At 36.8% G+C, this 22,918-nt stretch overlaps 1 protein-coding gene across 1 annotated transcript in view; it reads left to right on the top strand.

The window, feature by feature from the left end:
* The window catches only part of LOC139143731 (titin-like), a 184,781-nt gene that overhangs the window by 135,978 nt on the left and 25,885 nt on the right, over positions 1-22,918 (top strand). Inside the window, exons 167-186 of the mRNA XM_070714267.1 lie at positions 454-565; positions 1,093-1,268; positions 1,736-2,020; positions 2,333-2,632; positions 3,027-3,332; positions 3,675-3,959; positions 4,406-4,981; positions 5,381-5,534; positions 5,898-6,098; positions 6,517-6,658; positions 7,078-7,277; positions 7,679-8,079; positions 8,501-8,791; positions 9,112-9,175; positions 9,418-9,560; positions 9,987-10,208; positions 10,701-10,836; positions 11,492-11,667; positions 16,956-16,992; positions 20,822-21,165. Of these exons, the coding sequence (XP_070570368.1) occupies positions 454-565; positions 1,093-1,268; positions 1,736-2,020; positions 2,333-2,632; positions 3,027-3,332; positions 3,675-3,959; positions 4,406-4,981; positions 5,381-5,534; positions 5,898-6,098; positions 6,517-6,658; positions 7,078-7,277; positions 7,679-8,079; positions 8,501-8,791; positions 9,112-9,175; positions 9,418-9,560; positions 9,987-10,208; positions 10,701-10,836; positions 11,492-11,667; positions 16,956-16,992; positions 20,822-21,165 (4,551 nt within the window). The remainder of the gene's footprint in view (positions 1-453; positions 566-1,092; positions 1,269-1,735; positions 2,021-2,332; positions 2,633-3,026; positions 3,333-3,674; positions 3,960-4,405; positions 4,982-5,380; positions 5,535-5,897; positions 6,099-6,516; positions 6,659-7,077; positions 7,278-7,678; positions 8,080-8,500; positions 8,792-9,111; positions 9,176-9,417; positions 9,561-9,986; positions 10,209-10,700; positions 10,837-11,491; positions 11,668-16,955; positions 16,993-20,821; positions 21,166-22,918) is intronic.

Genomic DNA, 22,918 nt, shown 5'->3' with positions numbered 1-22,918 from the left:
CTAACCTGTTCACCCTCAATTCCCTGTCAACAGGTCCAAAATCACCATTGATAATGATGATGGTTTGGGCAAAACCATTGTGATAAAGGGTAAAAATAGAATATCCTATCTTGTCCCTATTAGTGCAAGATGGAGGTATAATGATATTCAAATATGCAGATTACACTAATGAGCATTGTTTCGGTATTCAAATTCTATGCTAATGACCCTTAATCAATGTGGAATATTCATGTACCTCGGATCTTGCATTGTATATCTTGTCCTATGGAATGCTAGTGTTTCCTCAAAATATTATTTAAGTATTGTAGACAGCCCAAAGCTAACATAGGACAGTTTTACTGTTTTGCTTATAAATTTCACCATATTCCCAACTTTATCAACATATTTCTTCATTGCCTGTGAATAGTTCTGTGTGAATGCCAGTCTTATGACTTTGATTAATTCTGTACACAGCTGGTCTTGTGCCATCATTTGTTGAAGAACTTGTTGACGTACCTGCAACAGAAGGCAGCAGAGCTCAGTTCATTTGTAAAGTGGCTGGTGTTCCCAAACCTAAGATCAGATGGTAGGTGTATATTGGCTACACTGTGGCAAAGTGGGAAAATTTGATTGTAACATATCTGAATATTAATGTTCAAAATGAATATTGTTAGCATGTACCATTCTAGCATTTGTGCATGAGTTTCTAAAATGATAATTCAGGGGGAAAAAAGAGAGTTCATGAACATCTTTACCCAATTTAGTAATGATTCCTCTTCTCTTTTGAAACACATTTCTTGTACTTAACTTTCCCCAAGCAACAGCTTTGGCAATAATTTGTTATCTTCTGTCATTTTAAGTTTCATAATCTTAGCCGAAAGTTTGTTAACTTCCTTAATGAGTAACATGTGTTGTGCAATAATGTACAATATTGAGGAACATATATTGTGCAGGAGAGTTTCAACTTCCATAACAAATACATCTAAGATCTTACTTGATAATTTTACCAAAGTCTCTATCAATGTTTTGACTGGTTGTAACACATGCATTTGAAGTTGATGTTTTGAACTTTCTCACAAAAATTTCAACTGTCGGTGTATTTTCATGTTCCAGGATTCGACGTGGCCATGAGCTGTTTGTGGGTCGTCATTACCAGATGATGGAAGAAGAGGAGAACGTTCATACACTGATCATACCAAAGACAGGTATCACTGATGGTGGAATATACACCATTGAAGCTTACAACAGGAAAGGGAAGGCCAGATCTTCAGCTGAACTGATTATCCAGAGTAAGTCAGCAAAAATATGAATAAATCTTTATACAGCTTCTCTCTATCATCTGAGTACGTTTATAGGAGATATATGACAGATGTAGCAGGCCTCAAAATAAAACATGAGACTGAGTGTTGTTATGCTAGTGACCATAACAAATAGATTTGTTTTTCACCTTGGTTGTAATTATTAAGTTGTGCAGGACACAATTAAATCAAGTTCTTCATATCATAAGAAAGTTATTTGTTGTTACTAAGCAATTAAGATGTTAAGTATGAAATACAAAAATATATAAATTCATACAATGTGTATGTCACAAATGTTTTTTTCAATTCAGTTGGTTACAGTTGCAATTTATTTTGAAAGTTCTGGTAGTTTTTTTCCCTTTTTTTTCAAATGACAATGGTTTCTGTAAAATTTCATTGGAAGGGTAATTTTAAACTTCCTAGACAAAATTCCTGATGATATCGTGTATATTTTTCAGCACCTCCAACCTTACAAGTTGACCACAAGAACCGTGAAGTCACTGCCAAGGCTGGTACACATGTGCGCCTGGCAGTGAATTTTGCTGGCGTACCAAGACCATTCATTGAGTGGACCAAATCAGGCCATGAGGTTGAGAGCAAGGGACGATTCAAAGTCAGTGTGATGGGTAACACTTGTTACCTAGCAATCAGAGATGTTGAAAGAGAGGATTCTGGGGAATACACCATGAAAGTGAGCAATCCTATTGGTTCATTGCAAGTGACACCAAGGGTCATTGTACTCGGTAAGTAAATTATGTGACATTCTTCCTTTTATTGAAGTTGATTGGCTCATAATCCTAGTAACAGTCGTCATAGCAACTGGTATAGTTATGTCTTGAAATTTCCAGTGATTTTTTCCACAGATTTAATCTGTAGATAATGTATGTTGACCTAAGAGTTTAATGCACAGGATCCTTGACAAATTCTCACATACATGAAGTTTTCATCTAGACTACCTTGCCAACAATTTCTTAAAACAGATGAGAAATTCCAGGGATTATCTAAAAGTTTAACTATATGTGTATATTAATATTATATGTGATGTATGTTCACAGACAAACCAAATCCTCCAATTGGACCGTTGAACTGCCTCGACATCAGCAAAGATGCCATCACTTTGACATGGTGCGCACCAAGAGACAACGGTGGCTCTCCAATTGTACGTTACATCGTTGAGATGAGAGAAGCCAACAAATCTGCCTGGTACAGAGTCGGAACGACTCCATTACTGGAGCACAGAATCGCCAATCTCATTGAAGGCCATTCCTATGTGTTCAGAGTATCAGCTGAGAATAACTATGGAGTCAGTGAACCTCTGGAAGCTATGGAATCCATCTTAGCTAAGAGACCATATGGTATGTAATGCAAAGAGACAGACAAAACAAAGAAAAACTATTCTTTTCTAAGAGAACTCTTATGTATCATAGAAGTTCAAATTGGTGATACTGAAATAACTCTCTCACAAAATATTTGTAAACTTACTTTCTTAGAGCTCATGATCTATCCTATAATTTTCTTCCAAGCCAAGGTATAAAAACGAGACAAAAATTCAGAAAATAGTCAAAAAGGAGATCATTCCAGTGTTACAGTCTAGAGAAATTATAAGTGCTTTTCCTTTTTATGAAAATAATACCCAGGTGAAAAGTAAGTATCTGAAAGTGATAAGAGCTGCTTGGCCATGCAATATCAGTGAATATATCCAATATTTTATATGTTCTAACAAAGATGGCAATATCTTTTGATGTACAGAGAAACCAGGCCAACCAGGTATGCCATGCATTGGTGAGATCACTAAAGACACTGTACATCTCAGCTGGCAACCACCTGTCTCTGATGGTGGCAGTCCAATCACCAACTACATCGTTGAGAAGCGTGAAACCACCAGCCGCCGTTGGTTCCGTGCCAGCCGTGCGACAGAGCTGACCGACTTGGAGTACACAGTCATCAACCTCATTGAGGACTCAGCGTATGAATTCCGAATTGTGGCTGAGAATAGAGCTGGATTGAGTGAACCTAGCAGACCATCCAAGGCAGTACTTGTCAAGGATGATGTTGGTGAGTTTGACGTCCTGGTGATACCAAAGACAAGTATATTAGGATAACAGAAACCACCTGTTGATTTCAAGCACATATATAGCGCCCTCTAGTGGTCACATTACAGAATACCTCAGAGCCAGGAGTGCTCACTGTATAGATGGGGTACTGTCCCATTTACACTGAAGTGAAAACTGAAGTTCATTATGGAACGGTTCCAGGAAAACGGGTCAAAATTTTTGCTTTCATCAGTGTTTCAGCTTTTTATCAAACAGCCAAATGAAATGATAATAATTCATTGACTCCATAAACTTGAAATTGAGACACCAAAATAATAAATATTATATTCTTTGCTCCCAACAGAAGTCATCCCTGCTCACTTCACCAAGGAACCAGAGATCACCTATGTGGTGCGTGGCAAAGAAGCCGTGTTCACATGTGAAGTGGCTGGTCACCCACAACCAGAGATCCAATGGTACCGTCTTGGCAGACAGATCGGTCACAGCCACAAGTACAAGCTGGAATCATTTGGTCACATCCACACTCTGACTATCAAAGATGTCTATGAGGAAGACACTGGAGACTACACTGTCAGGTGTAGCAACAAAGCTGCTACAAAATCTTGCAGAGTACAACTCTTTATCGAAGGTGAGGCCCAGTTCCATTTTTACCAAATCAACACATATTCTTTGCTTTTCACCTTGTTCTAATAATTATCAGTAGTGAGAAAACCACTATAATCTGTGACATTTATCATATATAATTCATAATGCTTATTTAAAGTTTCAAACCTGACAATGATGTGGTAAACATTTTTCTGTATCTGCTGGTGACTGTGCTATCAAATTTTTTTGAGAAATAGCAAATTATTTGTTAAAATATATAAAAATAAGACAAATTTGGAATGTTTGAAAATTGTTAACTGTGAGTTGTCAATTGATAATCAATATTCTCTCCATATGAAACGTATATGTAGTGACATATCTGTTCACTCTCAAATCTTTGAAATTTTTACATAAATATCATTTTGTAAAGATTTTATAGTAAACCTTCATTCTGATGTCACTTTCCTTATTTGTCATTAAATCTATCAGTGGCACCAAAGGTGAACCTACCAAGTCGTCTCAGGGCTCCACTGATCTGTGTCCAGGGAGAGCTGGTTAGGATGCGTGTACCGTACTCCGGTATTCCAACACCCACCATCACCTGGGACAAAGATGGCGTTGACATCACCGACAGCCAGCATTACGAGATCAAGACAACGGAGATTGAGACAACACTTACTATCCACAAAGTCACCAAATCTGATTCCGGAAAATATGCTGTCGTCGCTACCAATGCACTTGGACACGACACTGGAGTTGTCAACGTATCAATCCTCCGCAGTCCTGATGCACCAAGAGAACTTGAAGTCATGGACGTCGCCAAGGACTCAGTCAAACTGTCATGGCTGCCTCCTGACTACAACGGTGGTTCTGATATTACGTCATTCTTGATTGAGAAATGTGAAGTTGGAGTGAGTGGCTGGACAAGAGCCATGACCACCAGAAATACATCATATACACTGCTTGGACTCAAAGAAAACACAGACTATCAGTTCCGCATCAGAGCCCTCAACATTCACGGTGTCAGCGATGCATCAGAAGCCAGCAAGACTGTCAAGACTTCACGTAAGTCAAACATCTATCCCCCAACCTGTTCACCCCCAGTCCCCTGTCAACAGGTCCACAATCACCATTGATCACAATGGGTTTGGGCCAAACCAATGTGATTAAAGGGTTGAATTGACACAGAAAAATCTGCTTTATTATCGTGTGTTACAACTTACATACAGCAATCAATCAAGATTTCATAGAACTTCAGCCACAATTGAGAAATGTTTTCCTATATATCTCATAGTCAAGTACAGAATTAAAATTATTTAATCTATCTTGATAAGTTTTTGATAACAAATCTTCCAAATATAATCAAACTTGAATTAATATATAAAGTCTAATGTATTCAACAAGTCAGAGCTTTTATAATAAACGCTAATACTAATGGGACATTGAATTTATTTTCTTTTGCAGCTCGTGTACCAGAGAGGCCTGAATTTGAAGATTATGAATTCAAACGCAGGTTCTATGACACTCAAGTCGACCGTGTCTTCTTGCCATATGAAGTGTTACGAGGTCGACCTGGATCTGTGTACGACTACTATGAAATCTGTGAAGAACTTGGAAGGTATGTTTATTCATCAGTCATATAACAAGTGCATTGGTAATCTCATTTCTTTTATTTGACTAGTGCAATATGTCTTGGGTACAGTCAGTGCCATCCTTGATCATTCATAATTATCCATTCCTGTCTCATGTCATCCAGTTTTAGGAAGGCAATTTGATTTTAAATTAGTTAACATTTTTCAAGCAAATATGGTATGTTTTAAATGAATTTTATTCATCAGACACAAAATTATTTCCTGTTAGCCTTGGGTCCTCTCAAATTTTTCTGCAACACTTAGTCAGCATTGATAATACCTTGGTCAGCTCAGTACACCAAGAAATGCAGTATTAGATTCAATAAATTGCATGATTTCTCTGTTTACAGAGGAGCCTATGGTGTTGTATACCGTGCAGTTGAGAAAGCAACCAACAAGACCTGGGCTGCTAAGTTCATCACTGTGGGACGAGATGAGAGAGCTGCAGTCAAGAGGGAAATTGAAATCATGAGTCTCCTACATCATCCAAGATTACTGCAGCTTCATGAAGTCTTTGAGACTGATGATGAAATCATCATGATCCTTGAATTGTAAGTTTTGTCAGTTCATTTCTGTTTTGGTTCTTGTGTGTCAATTTCATGGATTAGAAATCGTCACTATATAAGCTTAAATCATGTGCTTATAAGTGTGTACATAGTGGAACTGAACCAACATTCAGAAAAGCAAGTTTTTTAAAAGAAATTGCACCAAGGTTAAGTTTTACAGAACTAGATACTACAACTGTGTTTTGATTAATCTTGTTGAGTTTGTGTGAAAAGGAACTTTCTGAGATTTGTTTGAAATCAGGTAGAGACAGTTTGTAAGGGAAAATGAAATAACCACCAATGCTTCAATTTTTGTTCTTTACAAAAGAATTTTTTGTTTCTTAAAAAGTTCGACATTTCTAGTACAAACGTCTGTCAAGTAACCGTGGGTGTTATTCACTTGGTTACTTTGTCTTAATTACAGCTTGTCTGGTGGTGAACTGTTTGAGCGTCTGATTGATGAGAACTATGTGTTGACTGAACCTGAAGTCGTCATCTACATGAGACAGTTGTGTGAAGGACTCAAATACATGCATGAAAAACATGTACTTCACTTAGACATCAAGGTAAGAATTCATTTTTAAATGCTCTTGAATGTGAATCCACCCAAGAGTTTGAACAAATGCCAACACTGTGAAGACAGTTTCGTTCTTGTCACCTCTTCATCAAAATATATGGAAAAAGATTTAATGCTGAGCTACACTCCTTCATGACCTTTGCAGTGTTGTTACCCAGTATGATTTCTAAATTTCTAAATGGAAGTGATTATTTTTACTAAAGATCATAGAAATTTTAAAAAATTTCACTTTGACAATAGCAATAAAAATTAAAATGGTATTGTGAACATGCTGTTTTTGCTTTGTCACAGTGAAATAGTACAATATTTTAATAGACTAAGTACTGCAAATGTGTCTTCAGCTTACAGCTTCAGCTTACATTATTTTGGGAATAAACTTATTGAAATTTTTGTGATTTTTAATTTCAGCCCGAAAACATCCTGTGTGAGACTCGTACAGGATACGGTATCAAGATGATTGACTTTGGTCTTGCACAGAAACTCACACCTGGTGAACAAGTCAAGGTTCTGTTTGGAACTCCAGAATTTGTCGCTCCCGAAGTGGTCAACTTTGAACCAATCGGCACACCAACAGATATGTGGGCCCTTGGAGTCATGGCTTACGTCTTGTAAGTGCAACACAGCTTTGTACTTGTGAATTTGAGTAATTAAATCTTCACAAGAATTTGCAGAAAGAGTCATAATTTTCTTTCAAAATATCCGTTGATTCAATTTTGATCTAAAAAGTATGTTTCATTTGTGAAAGGTATCTAGTACAAAGCCCATGAAATATGGTGTGCATACGTTTTTGGAAGGAAAGTATCACATATGTAGGGTATATTCAAAGTTTGAAATGAAATGTCATAAAAATATAAACTTTATAGATGTGAGATAGATATGATATGAAAGCTTGTTATGAGTTAGTTCAAAATACAGTTTATTGATCAAATATACTAGAAAAGAGAGTAAGTTTGATAAGCATATCTATTGCATAAGAAAACTAACATCATACTGATATTCTTCTTATCAGGTTGAGTGGTCTGTCTCCATTCCTCGGCGAAGACGACCAAGAAACTCTCCGCAATGTTGCCAAATCAGAATGGGACTTTGATGATGAAGCCTTTGAAGACGTCTCAGACGAGGCTCTTGACTGGATAGAAAAGATCCTAGTCAAAGACAAATCTGGTCGTTTGAACATCCAAGAGGCTCTGCGCCATCCATGGCTGATGATGGACACTGATGAAGAGGCCAGAAGAAGATCAAGAAAACTGTGCACTGAGAAACTCAGGAAGTTCTACGAGAGACGCCAACCAAGAGGTGCTGGTGATACGTTGTGGCCATCGGTAGACTTGCACACATGGGCAGTCTTCAAGGTGTTCACAGAGCATTCCGTGGCAAATCACTCTATGAAAGACTTCTGTACATGGGTAAGTACACATCATATTGTGGAAATGTATCAGAACTATTTTGCCAATGTTCAGATGTCTATACTGTCACACACATGTATACGTTGCATAAGTTGAATAAATCAGAGTCCTTTCTAGAAATGTGGCGCAAGTTACTGTCCTCTAAATTGTTGATAAGATTTCTACTTGGTGTACTGCAAATGCTTTGATGACCTTCTGTGGCATGTTACAGAAATCTGTGGATGAATTAAGAGAAACTATAGTTGAAATGTGATAAAATTCTATGAAATTTCTCACAAGAATCTGTTGGCTTTAGAAGGGATTTTATGATGTATATGAAAACAAAAGAACTTGACAAATATTCACCTATTTTGGTATTCCTGATGAAGTACTAGTAGGTACCAACACCATTCTGATAGTTGATGATGAATCCTATCACTTTTCAGATGTGTATGACGCTGCACCAAGATTTGTGATCCCATTGGAGAACCAGACGGCCCTTGAAGGTCATGCAGGTCGCTTTGAGTGTGAAGTGGCAGCACTCACTGAACCACTGATCACATGGTACAAAGACAAGCGACTCATCAACACTGGACTGAAATACCGAATGTTCTACGATGATCGTCACTACACCATGGTTGTCAAGGATACTGACATTGACGACGTCGGAAGATACACTTGCAAAGCTGTCAACTCTTATGGTCACGCAACCAGCATGGCAGATCTTGAAGTCGAGTGTAAGCATTTCTTCCTTGACCCAAGTATTTCTGAAAATTCTCATTTTAATTTTCCCATCTTTCTCTGAAACTGGTGATTTATATACTCATTAATCATTGTGCACTCCCTGGAGGAATTTGAAATGATACAGTTATGTCCCATGGAATTCTTTTTCCACCATGATATGAACATCTTTTGAAACTTTAATAAACATGGTAATTTATCAATTATGATGAAATAAATGATGAGAAATTATCACCATATACTGCTATTACTGAAATAGTTACCCCAAACCATTATAAGATTTGGATCATGTTATATACTTTTTTATCTTTCACAGTTTTGGATGAAGAAGAACTTGCAAGAAGAGGTGAAAAGAGAGGCATTGGACTGAAAAGGATTCAGTAAGTAAAATAATTACCTGTTGCTATGACAACCATGATCATATTAAAAATTGATACTGGAAATTTAAAATTTCTATTATGCAGAGAATTACTTTTTGGAACAATGTGATATATTTTTCAACATCTGTAACTTGTAATAGAAAGCAATGGACTTTCCATGTCAAAAACAAAGTAAACATTATCTTCACATTGAAAGGAAGTCTGATTATATATTATTCTAATCCATCCAAATTTCATCACAGAATGACTCTTGGAGAGAGAGCTAGAAGACTGAGATCACTGCGCGGTGCTGAGCTTGGACTATCAGAGTTACCACCACAGTTCATCAAACACTTACAAGATAAGACGTGTGGTCTTGGCTACATCTATCCACTCACCTTCCAAGGTATGGTTATTCTGAATAGTAATTTTCACATTATGTTTTACCAAACCACACATTTCATGTTTTCATAGTGATGGGAGTTCCATGTTTTGAACCAGTATATTTGTCAGTCATTTTATTCAAGATAAAGAGGTATGAAAATACATAAAGAATGCATGGTTCTGTTCATTGCAAGGTCACCATAGTATGTACCGTTGCCGTCTCTTAAACGTCTACTGCTCGACGTTCCCTGCCACGGAGTGTACGTAACCGATAATAGCCAATCTTGTCTTTCCAAAATAAAAAAATCTGCTGTTTAATTACTGCTTTCTAATTGGCTCAATCACCAAAGCAGGATAAGTAGCTGAAAATGCAAAAGAACTACCTGACATTATCTCCTTTCTTTATCTGAAAGGTTTTAATAATCTTGAAATTCTTTGTTCTTTGCAGTACATGCTCCACCAGTACAACCACCATGCAATGTGGTGTGGTACAGAAACGGACAGATGATCCGTGATGACCATCCACACTACCGCTTCCTGGCAGACAGACAACATGGCATCTTTGTCCTGGAAATCCAGGAAACCACTCTGGATGACACGGCAGAATACTTTGCCAATGTGACCAACATCCATGGCACAACTCACACCAAGTGCAATCTCACTGTTGATCGTAAGTGTACAGATTTACTTATACAAATAGTAGAAAAAAACATAACTCATTTATATTTCATACTTGATATGATTGAAATGGTTGTCGTGTGTTTCACTTAGCCTGTATTCGTTTGAAAAAATGTTTTTTTAACATGAAAAATATTTAGCTATTACAAAGTATAGAAAATTAGGATGACTGTGATGATGATGATGATGATGATGATGATGGTAGTGGTGGTGACGATGATAATGATGGTGATGATGATGATGATGATTGTAATGATTAATGATTACAAGTACAATAATATTGCATATATTGACGCTTTGAATGATTATTGTGAAACTTTTCTTGGTGTAGGGCATCCTACTTATCTGTATTATTTACAAGAAAACCATGATAATGTATTCAACAGGAAAAGATATTTACTTAGCACTAACAGGATTATGATAAGAAACAATTGTGGTGATTAATATTAACCATGTCTTAATATTTCCAAATCTTCATCTACAGCGGATTACATTGACAGAGAGGCCAACTACAGGAAGCCAAGATTTGTTGAGCTACTGAGAGATGTCACCATTGTGGAAGGCAGTGCTGCTAGATTTGACTGCAAGGTCATTGGTATGCCAGAACCAATCATCACATGGTACGTACGACCCCTGGGCGACCTTTGAACCCTCAAGAATCAATATCTTGCCTATTACTTTATCTGCTACTGGCTAATGTCCTTTGCTGTTTCCTGCAAAGTTGAAAATGTTAGATTTTGTTTGATATAAGGTATTGTTAAAATGTAGAATTTGGTGTGTGATAGACCACATCACGATAATAAGGTGATAATGAAGTAGATTTGTTTGATATTCGACATTAAATCTGTCGAGAATTGGTATTTTAAACCAGGTAATGATAGAAGAGTGATAAACAATGCCACAGCTGTATGGAAAATAAATAGGAGCAGAGCCTGCAAGATCCTATAAAATGAGACAAACAAACTTTACAAAACCAAAAGAGTAGCTGGGCATCTCTGATAAACTTACTTATTCAACACAAATATATCTTTACATTGTAAACTTGTATCTTTTAAAGACAATTTCTCAGTCCAATCTACTGTTAAAGTTTTGCATCTAGCATTGAAACAATGTCCAAATCTTCTGTATGAATTTTGCTTTATTAATGAGAAAAAATTCTGCGTATCACCAGAGTTCATCAGAGACGTAATGTATACCACAGAAATATGAATGATTTTTTAAATTTAAATGTCAGTTTTCAAAATTAGCAAAGCTGAAATTTATTCTTTAACACAGGTTCAAGGACCACAAAGAAATTGAGAGTGGTCAGCACTATGAGATGATCTTTGAAGAAGATGACACTTGCTCTCTCATTATCCAAGAGGCCTTTGTTGTGGACGCTGGTGTCTACACCTGCCAGGCCAGCAACATCTGTGGCCGCATCTCGTGTGATGCCAAGATGATTGTTGAAGGTGAGTGTTATTCCATATATGGTATTCTCTCAATCATTTCGGTTAGTAGCTACTGACTACCATCCCATGGAGATGATCAGATGAACAAGCATGAACTTTAGCCTTGAATCGTGCTGAAGAATACCAAATTTACTGTACAGCATCTCTGAACTTGATTGAGAGTCCTATACAAAATCAAATGAATTCAGTGCAAATTTTCCTGATCGATATAAAACGTTAAAAGTTGCATAAAAGTATTTCAATAAAGTTTGTTGAATTTGTCGAATTATTCTTTATGAGATAAAATCTGAAATAGATTCTTTTGCAAATTCTGAACAATGACAGAAAATGTTTCCTTTCAAAATGAAGGATATCTTTATGACATGATTTACACTTTTTCATATTTGATGGTCGTCCTTATAATGTTGACTTATGTTAAATATTTATTTTTAAAAGTTTACAAAGGGTGTCCAATGTTTACATAAGAGAAGCCCTAAATACTTGTCTAGCCTGGCTTTGGTGACGTGAATAACTGTATGCTTTGGCCAAGTTCCATCTTTGAACCTTAGTGTGATACTTCACGTTTTGTGACTTCAGATATGACGTCATCAAAATATCGGTATCTATCGCCCATCTCTGGGCTGTTTCTGAATTGCTTTTTAGTCCCCACGGACACCGTCCGGGGGGACTTATAGGTTTGGTCATGTCCGTCCGTGCGTGCGTGCGTCCGTCTGTGCGTCCGTCCGTCCGTCCGTTCACGCAGATATCTCAGATACGCCTGGAGCGATTTCATTCAAACTTGGTACATAGATTACTTCATATGTCATACATATGCACGTCGATTTTTTTTTTGATACGATCCAATATGGCTGCCAGGCGGCCATTTTATTACGATTTTTCATGTACAGAGCCATAACTCAGGCATATCTGAACCGATTTTATTCAAAGTTGGTACAAGGACATTGACCTATGTCATACATATGCACGTCGATTTGTTTTGTGATACGATCCAATATGGCTGCCAGGCGGCCATTTTATTACGATTTTTTCATGTACAGAGCCATAACTCAGGCATATCTAAACCGATTTTATTCAAAGTTGGTACAAGGACATTGACCTATGTAATACATAAGCACGTTGATCTGTTTTGTGATACGATCCAATATGGCCGCCAGGCGGCCATTTTGTTATGATTTTTTTATGTACAGAGCCATAACTCAGACATGTTTCAACCGATTTATTCAAAGTTGGTACAAGGACATTGACCAATGTCATAGACATGCACAGTTGTGATACAATCCAATATGGCCGCCAGGCGGCCATTTTGTTACAATTTTTTCATGTACAGAGCCATAACTCCGGCATATCTCAACCGATTTTATTCAAAGTTGGTAAAAGGTCATCAAACTATGTAATATATATGCAAATGATTTGTTTTGTGAAACAATCCAATATGGTCGCTGTGTGGCCATTTTGTTACGTTTTTTTCATGTACAGAACCATAACTCAGACATGTTTCAAGCAAATTTATTCAAAGTTGGTACAAGGAGATTGACTTATGTCATACATATGCATGTCAATTGTTTTGTGATACATTCCAAAATGGCTGCCGTGTGGCCATTTTGTTATGATTTTTTCATGTACAGAGCCATAACTCAGGCATATCTCAACCGATTTTATTCAAAGTTGGTACAAGGACATTAACCTATGTCATACATATGTAAGTCAATTTGTTTCATGATATGATCCAATATGGCTGCATGGCAGCCATTTTGTTACAATTTTTTCATGTCCTTTGCCAAAACTAGGGCACGTCTCAACTGATTTTATTCACCGATTTTATTCAAACTTAGTAAAAGGACATCACAGACCAAATTCATTAAGAGGACTCTATCCTCTCTGAGGACTTGTAATCAAAGTACCCATTAACAAGTGGGGACTGTGTCATCTACGATGACTTGCTTTTTGTCTCACAGATTTAATAAAGTTTGGAGTTTGATTTATCAGCCATAAAATCAATCATGAACGTCTCATTTCATGATTTTTTATTGGAGTGTTGCTAAGCAGGTATTCTGTAGATCTGCAGGTCTCCAAGGCTGACAATAGCTTGACTGTTATTCAAATGTGTTCAACCATGAAATATATAGCTGGACTCTGGAGTGAGTTCATAGTTGAGTTACTAAATCACAAATCAATGTGCCCACCAGTGAACAAAGCTGTTTCTAACAGTGCAGTTCTTCAGAGAGTATTCTGTCAGTACCATTCCAGCTCCAAATACCAGAGACTATTTCAGTAAATGTAGTTGACATTCCTGTAGAATACGGCCAGAGGGCAATCATCCCTTTGATAATATATTCTTGTGTTAAGGTGCCTTCCATAATAACTAAGTTCAAAAGCATCCCTAGGATAGTGTTACATTGGAATAGAGGTGGACCCAGTATTTGTCAGGCTGGCATATTCCATCAGATGGTGTCAAAAAGCAGTTTTCTCTGCCCGATGATGCAACAGCTAGAATGACGGCCAAAAGATTGGGTAAACTCCCAAACATGGACAGAACCATCATCATGTCAGTGTCTAGTACATAAGTAAACTCAAGCTAAGCCATCCATTCTTTCTTTGTGAAGCCAAGACATAAGATAAGTTCATCGACCGCCAGGGTTAGACATCAGACACAATGCACTGAGTGAAAGTATAACACCCCTTGTCTCCAGCGACTTTGTCATCACGATGCATCCATTTTGTTAAAACACTACTCCCTGTCACATGTGAAAGTTTTGCCCGAAGGCATGTCCAGGGCGGAGCCTTTGGTGTCACATCAACATTGCCTGTGGTCTATGTAGTGAAACAGCGTGGAAAATATCAAACAGTGCCCCCAGTCACTACCTGGAGCTGGAAATGTCTCTGATGGGTATATAATTTGCCATATCTATCACCGATATGTGTGACAGATCTACCTGGTCCTTTCATTCATGTCTACGCTGATCTGAATGTAACTCAAAAGTAAATACATGATTGATTGAAGTAAAATCTACCGCAGAAGTCTCTTGCCGCTGGCTATGAGTTTTATCTGGCAGATATCTGGTGAAAAAACTCAATTGCCCAAAGAAAACAGCTTGAGTAAAATCCTTCTGATTAAGCAAGAAAGTGATATGTTTGATGAGGAATTTTCAGCTGAGCTTAAGAAAATAGTTGTTTTATGCAAATGAAAATTTACCCCACCATCTTTTGTTTTGGTGCCGTGTTTGGACAAAAGTTCAAACAATGTCATTCTGTATAGTGCTGGGCAAATTACAACATTTGGTGTTGGGGAAATTATAACGGACAGCAATCACTCCAGGCAAAATGCCAACAAGAGACCCATTGCACAGGAATCCAGAGGGCCTGTCCAGTCTTGACCAAGAATTGAACTTTCACTCAGTGCCAGGGATAATGTCAATCTGCATTCATAGCTTTCGTCAGAACAGTTAAATCTCTAGAAACAATGAACGGATTTGCATTAGTTACCTGGTATTAAATGAATGCAAAACAATTGCTTTGGATATTCATTATTGCAAAATACCATAGCAAGCATTTCCCATTTCCTGGATAGGGATTAGCAGTTGCTGTAGTTAAAGTGGTGTGTCTTTGATGTGTAATGAGTCTTGTAGATTAGCAGGCATGGAAAAACAATTGAGGGGACTGCATTAGAACAGCTGGGAACACCTGAAGACCTCAAATTGAAAAAAATTGTCAGTATTAAACCCAGAAGAGTTTCGGCCAATTTTGATATTCCTCTTTCAGTTACATGCAGCTAAATATGAACCCTACCACATTTCATCTCTGTGACTTCAGTGACAATCAAACATTGCCAGAACTGTTTTGCCCTCAATACAGATATTATTCTGCAATGTACACATATCCAATAAATAATGAAATTTCAAAACACTAATTTCCAGAGTTTTTGAAAAGATACAGAGTGTCTATAGTAAGTTACAGTCCTGCGAGAACACAACTCTGAAATTCACATTGGCGAGTCACTGTGATCTTCCTTGAAAAGTTTGACTAGCATCCAATGCTGTGTGAATTTACCGAGCACTTCACAAAAGCAGACCTTTTCTTTTCATCCATTGGCTATAGAACTGTCCCTTTACCTTTGAGGAATAATCACGTATTAAGTCTGTGAATTGAATCGCCTTTATTTCTCTGCCTGTACCTTGATCTGCTTTATATGATAATTACAGTATTCAGGGACTTCCATTCATTAATATTCATGAGGTGGGCGGGGCTTCCTTATTGTGTGTCTATCACTGCATAAGTTTGTGTGTGTGTATTGAAGACTGAACATTGAGTTGTAAAGTATGCCTATGAAGGGTACATACATTCATGTACACATAGGTATTCTGTAGGCTTAAAGTGGCAAAGTTTAAAGTGTTCTGGAGCGGTGACTGGTCCAACTAGCCTGTAACCAGGACACAGTGTATACTATAGCTATGCAGTTTGACCCGAAAGCATGACAGACATAATACGCTGCAATACATGTAAGGGATACCTGCCAACAGGTTTCACCTCACGTCAAGCCAAATACACCAGTTTATATGCATCCTATGGCAGCTCTAGTAAAAGAAGCAGAGACTCATTCAGGGACAGGGATTTGCATAGGAGTAATGGTGGTGATTATTCAAGTCTTGGTAGAAGTTACACCAGCAAGAGATTCACTGGTAGCAGTGATTACTTTAGCCGGGACAATGGAAGTAAACATGGCAGCACTGAACGGCAAAGCAGGAGCCTCTCCAGAGACCGTGGGAATGATTATTTGACAGCTAACCGCTATGACAGACGGAGCCGCAGCTTGAGCAGAAATCCCTCAGGAAGCCGATCCTCAAGCGTTGAGAGGAGCCATCTTCAAGACGCATACAGGAATGGACATGCTGAGCCGGGCCGCAGGGCACGCAGTGGATCTGTAGATTTCAGCCGGGGCATGGATTATTTGAGTGTAGGCCGTTACAATAGAGACTATGGCAACAGGACCAGAAGTCCAAGCCCTGCCAGGTCCATTGCAGGCAACTCTGGAGCCTTTCAAGACAGCACTAGCAGTGAACCCTCATATTATGACCCTGATTACAATACAAGTGTCAAAGCATGGGAGAGGCAGCGCTCTAACAGGCGCGAGACAATTGAGGAAATTTTAAGACGATATCTGCCAGATTATGGGCATAACTCATCCACAAAGCATACAGGTTATTCACATCACAGCCCTAGTAAAGTATCTGTACCCACAATTATTGCCCCAAGTAGTTCTCGTAGTAATCGCTACCGTACTAAATTTTCAGGACTTGGTGCAGAGAGTGATACCACATCAATATCAAGGTGAGTGGGTATTGATTTTTGTCTGTATTAAAACCAGTTATTTGTTCAGTGTTGTCACATCAGCTTGGTTAAAAAACCACTAATCCTCTAAATTTTGAACAAACTAACCAAGTTTTGTGTATTATCAATCCATGTTATGTTTACCAACTCTCTCATCTGCTGGACTTTGCACCCTAATCCCAATGAATATCCAATTACCTAACTCTTTAAACAAATTAAAGATATCAAACAGGGCGTAAATTTTCTCGTGATGTGAATTGATTTGAATTTAATTGCACATACTGGTTTTAATGACCATGAAAAGATCATTAAATGCATGGTTTGGTTTTAACAATTTTGACAGATTTCTTGAAGATTTTGGAAGATGCAAAATATTATAAAACCATGAAGCTGTTCAAATTATTCTGATCAACAATTCTAAATTTAAATTGTTTGGCAATATTTTATAATTTTCAAGCTCTGCGATGGAAAATTATCAATCTACAAAAAAAATAGTTTTGGTAATTACATTTCCAATTTATATGCCACACATTTACCAAGGAAACATTTCAAGAAGTTGTCCATTACCAAAAATTTACACTACATATTCATAGTTTATGAATTTTGATCGGATCTGCTCCTATAGTGAATAAGAATTCAAGCTCAAGGACAGTGGAGACTTCAAGATATCAGTGAAGTGGTTTTAGTACAAGTACACTTGACATTGCTCACAAACAAAACACTTCAGTTTAGTTCCGTGAAAAATGCAGGTCTCTGTTAGACTGATTATTGACTGCACTTCAAATGTTTGAGATTTTAAAAAGTGGGTAGTTACATATCACACAACAAAAACCAACATGATTTGTTCAGTAGATAGCATTTCTTCAGGGAATCTTGACAAGGAAGGTCAAAGAAAGGTCATGCAATGATGAAATCTTCCTTTGATGTATGACAATTATCACTTGCAATGTGATCCGGCAAGAAAAAAACTTCTAGTGAATACAATCATCAACAGTGTCTTGTGGTCTTGAGTTCTTGCAAAATGCCTGGCTCTGCTGTCCTGAAATTGTACACATTTGAACATTTTAAGGATGAATGAAATTTTGCTATTCAGTCATTTCAATGAAAGATTTTATACAAGCAACACAGAGACACAATTCCATGGCAAGCCATCGAAGTTTTGCCTTTTCTGTAATCCAAGAATATCTATCCAATTAATCTGATTGTCAGTGTGTAGCGTTGTCGAAATAGAAAGCAGTCATAATTTGTGAAAATACTTGTAATAAAAAATAATCAAGTACAGACAGTAAGAAAGTAAGAAATTCAGGAATCACCTCGTGAACGAGGACAATACGTGGGGTCTAGATCTAAGAATTCCCCCTCATGAAATTTTAATTGGAGTGTAGGTTTATGCATGGGCAATCAACCATGAAACACAAGTGCCTATGTTCTTGTTGAATGAGTTGATACTTTAATAACAGCTTTGGCTAACGGGAACTCTGGTTCTCAGAAACCTTGAGGGAAAAATTTAAATTAGGGAATAATTTGCAAAGTAAATCGACCAAGAAATTATGTAGCACAATGGGAATGTGTTCTTGAGGGTGTCCAATTCAAATATTGAATGAAAAAATATGTGTGAGCAAAGATGCCATTGGAAAGGTTAAGTGGGTAAGTCAATTCTTTCAAAGATAAACACAAGGGGTATTGACATACCGAGGATGTCATGTTCTGCAGAGTTCATTCACAAACTTGAGGAGGAAATAGGAAATAAGAATAACGCTGAACAAGTTGATTTGACTTTAGCTAAATCATAGAAAGTGATAAATGAAAAAAATTTGTTGAGGCATGTTGAACCTGGAGTTGTGAACAACTTTTGATCAGGAATAACGGTGGTGTAATAGAAATAATCAAATCATAGTTTGTAACATTAAGTGTTCAGAATAGATTCTCTGTTTTTATGTAATCAGAAGAATATTATTTAGGTACTAGAGAATTTAGCTGTGATATTTTATACTTTCCCAGTCAACACCCACTGGCAAATTCTAGCCTGGGTCCTGTACTTCACATTACCGCTAGTCTATTCTTAATTTCCTTGGAAGGTCATAGCTGTTGATTTGCGTTCAGGCCATTGCAAGGTCACTTCACCGATAAATTGCGTTCATGCAGTTGCGTAGGTGATAGGACATATCTTCAACTGAGTATTTTCACAACTCATTCTCTAAATACCAGATAACGTCAAACAATGAGTGTGTAGGCGTTGGATTAGATTGCAAATTGGTCTTTCCATATTTTTCACCAGATGTTTACATGTGGTAAATGAATACCTGTGCATTCATCCCTAAAGTTAGGCTACAATGTTAGCATACTAAATAATGCCCTGTTGAATTTAGAATGGTGAATTAAGGTGTCCTGTTCAGAATGGACTCTGCGTTCATTTTGTTCACAGTATACATAGAGGTCTAAATCACATTATTTCTGTTTTTCAAGTGAAATTGCTTCGGGAAATCAGAGAAACACTTGAACAAATTACCAATTAAATCTGAGGGTATATCAAATAACACTGTAAACAGTAGGGTCAACTGCCTTAGGAAGAACTGTATACTCAATTGTACATGCTCACCTATTGAACAGTACAGAATAACATTCTTTTGTTGATTACAGCAATGCTTAAACTTACACCCTGTTGGTAACACTATACCCTTCAAAAATTGTACCGAGAAATCCAATATTGCCAAGCCCCATCTAAGCTCTATCTAACAGGAGCCTAACAAGCAAAGACTCTAGACATAATTATTTGACCTTCAAAGTACGATAAAAATGTGTCTCAAGTAACTATATAGCATAAGTGCACAGACCTTTAACTTTTTTCAGTTATTGCGTTCAACCCATAATGAATTTAATATAAAGTATTGATAGAAAATTCAGAATTTTTCAATCTTAATGTATGCAATTATTATTTTGCATCATAACAATAAACTTACATAAAGATATGGAATGTAATAGTCAAACTATTTTTCGTACACTTGTTATCAAATACACGCCATATATTGCCATATGATAAATATGTTATTTAATTTTTTCTGTTTCCAAAATACAAGAAGACTTTTTGCAAAACTTGAAACTAGCAAGTTATGAGATCAAGAGTTTAATTTCTAGTGTTCTAAGTTTATCCAGATTCTCAAATTTGTTTTTCTTGCAGTGTTGGAAATTTAAAGTTGATTTCCATTGCACAAAGCTGTAAATGTCTGTTTGTTCTGTAATATTGATTTCTTTCCTCTAATTACTTGCTTGCCACCTAGATGTACATAGATCCTTTATCTCAAAACTTGTGTACACATTTTTGAGATCAGATAGTTACTTTAACTAATGACTAACATTTGCATTAAATAGAATTGTAATTGGCTTGATACATTGATTTTTCTCAAGTGTCCATTGTTTGTGAAGACCATTCATCCATTCAAATGGTCTTCTTCCCTAATTGTCAACTTTACAACAGGTGTGTCAATTGTCCTCTAATTCCACATGACTGGTTCACACAACTTTGATAGTCTTACATGTTATTTGTCTTATTATAAACATTGTGTTTTCAGTATTTTCTGGAGTAAAAATCTCAAACATGTACATTTGACAAATTTTTAAATTTCTTCATCAAAAAGTTTTACAAACAAATTTCCCTGAGCAGCAAATTTAGTTTTATTTTGAATTTGACAATGCTGTTTTATTTGCAATGAGATTTATTAGTTTTTGACACTTTCCATGCAAAGAAAGTTTTCACTTGTGTCAAGGGAATCATGTACGAATGCAATATTTTTAATTTTCATGTTTCTTTGTTTTTTTTATCTGTATACAGAGAGTCTAGTGTAGAAGACCTTCGTCTTCTTGGTCCGGTCATCTCAAGACGTCGACTGACTCAGGTACCAACATTCAGTCTTCCATTGCGTAGGAAGATCGTTGCAGAAGGAGACACAGCAAGACTAAGTTGTACCGTACAAGCCATTCCAGACGCCACTGTTACCTGGTTTAAAGATGGCCAGGAAATAGTCGACGGCGGTCGCTACAAAATCAAGAACCAGTTTGGTCTGTGCAGCCTGCAGATAGATGACTCGGTGGCCAGTGACACCGGCAAATATGTCTGCAAAGCTATCAACTCTGAAGGAGAACAGAGCACAGGTTGTGAACTACTGGTGGAAAATGGTGAGTAATTTAATTACAAGGTTGCAGCTAAATTGAATTTTTATTGTGAAGTCTATTGTAATTAGGTTCCAAATGGAATCTGGATTAAAGTACAATATTTAGTGTAACAAAAAAAGTCCTTCAAAAAAGGCATAACACATTACGTAAATACTGGTTTGATAATGTGCAAATATTGCTTCCCTGACCTATAGAGAATGCAGAAACACTGTCCTCAAGGAAATTATTACAATGTTTAGTATTGATAACCTAACCCCTTTTTCCAATGGAATAGATCCAATATTGCCCTTGAAAACAATAGGGATCCACTAAAATTTAGCTGTGCAAGGGTCAGTGATATCATTTGCTAGGAGTTTCTAACTTACACTAGTTACTGCTGTTTTTTGAATATCTAGAAAGGTTAGTTTAAAACATGGGCAAAGAAGAGATCTCTTCCTGTCTCAAAGAAAATTCTTATCAGTCAATTTCTTACACTGTAATAATACCTTAATTACCAAAAGGGGTATGTGTGCAATATCTTGTATGAACTTTTTAAAGTACATTTTATTCAGGTATTTCTATATGCAGATAAATGTAATTGTAAAGACATCAACTTGCAACTTTCCACTCGAAAATAAAAGGAAAAATTATTTGTAAACATTTTATATAAATTTTATAGTTTGTTAAAAATATCTTGATTATGTTTTTGGTCGTAACATGTGCAAAAATGTATTTTCATAAGCTTTTAATTTTGATTTTGATTTTGGAGATGTGACTCTGGACAACAAGGTAGTTTTGATCACAATTTAGGTTATCACTATAAAATTATATGCAAAATTATTGTAAAAGGATAAGTGCATTGATGTCAAAGAAAGTGAAAAAAGCATTCAAATTTGTGTAGAAATATTACTAAAGATTTAAACAGAATGTAAATTTTTATTTCAGAGTTGCATTCCAGTAACAGGGTAGCCACATTGTACTCACACAGATCAATTCTTTACACAGATCTAGGCATTCTTGCTTTTTCATGGAAGAACAAATTAAATAAAAGAGTTTCTTTATGTCTAGGTGTTGATCCTGCCTTGAACAAAAACCATTCAACTGATTTAGGCAGAGCTTCTGAAAAAAACGGATTTTTCTTTCTAAGATACAGCGTCTTTTTTGTTTAACTGTAATCTGCTAATGACAAACAAAGGTATTATTGCCCTCCACTGAGACCAACCCCAGCTCACATTATGCAATAAACACTGGCTGAAAGAAATTTGATTGCAATTTGAAGAGAGCTAATTTTTAAAGGGAACTTGGTTAAGATTTGGTAGAATGTTATGAAGTTTGTTTACGCTTGATGAGTTAAATTAAATTTCCATGATTGGAGGTAAATAGATTGAGAAACTGGGTGTGATTGAGAGTTTGAATGTGACACCTTTGTGACAAAACCACAAATTGTTTTGAGTTCCATTGTTGAGAAAAGGCATGTCTCTTCAGATCATTAGAATTTAGGAAAACATCAGACACCTTCAGGCCTTGTGGCAACACCTACAACGCTTCTTGTAAGTCCTGTTCTGAAAGCCATGATAGTTACTAACTACATGTAGATGATAAAAGCAAAATGCTATATAGTAGTAACAGCTACATGCTTGAAAAGTCCCTGCCAGGTAACACAAAGTGTGTTAGATTATTTTGACTACGCTGCAGGCCTTGACAAACCATACCTGTTGCAAATTAGATGCCTTTTCAACTAATCTCAGAAGCTATTTTTAAACATAGACCCTTAGAG

This window comes from Ptychodera flava, chromosome 11 (genome assembly GCF_041260155.1).
Source record: "Ptychodera flava strain L36383 chromosome 11, AS_Pfla_20210202, whole genome shotgun sequence".
In the NCBI taxonomy this organism is placed as follows: domain Eukaryota; kingdom Metazoa; phylum Hemichordata; class Enteropneusta; family Ptychoderidae; genus Ptychodera; species Ptychodera flava.
Note: the sequence above shows the minus strand (reverse complement) of the source record. Positions and strands in the feature narration are given on the sequence as shown.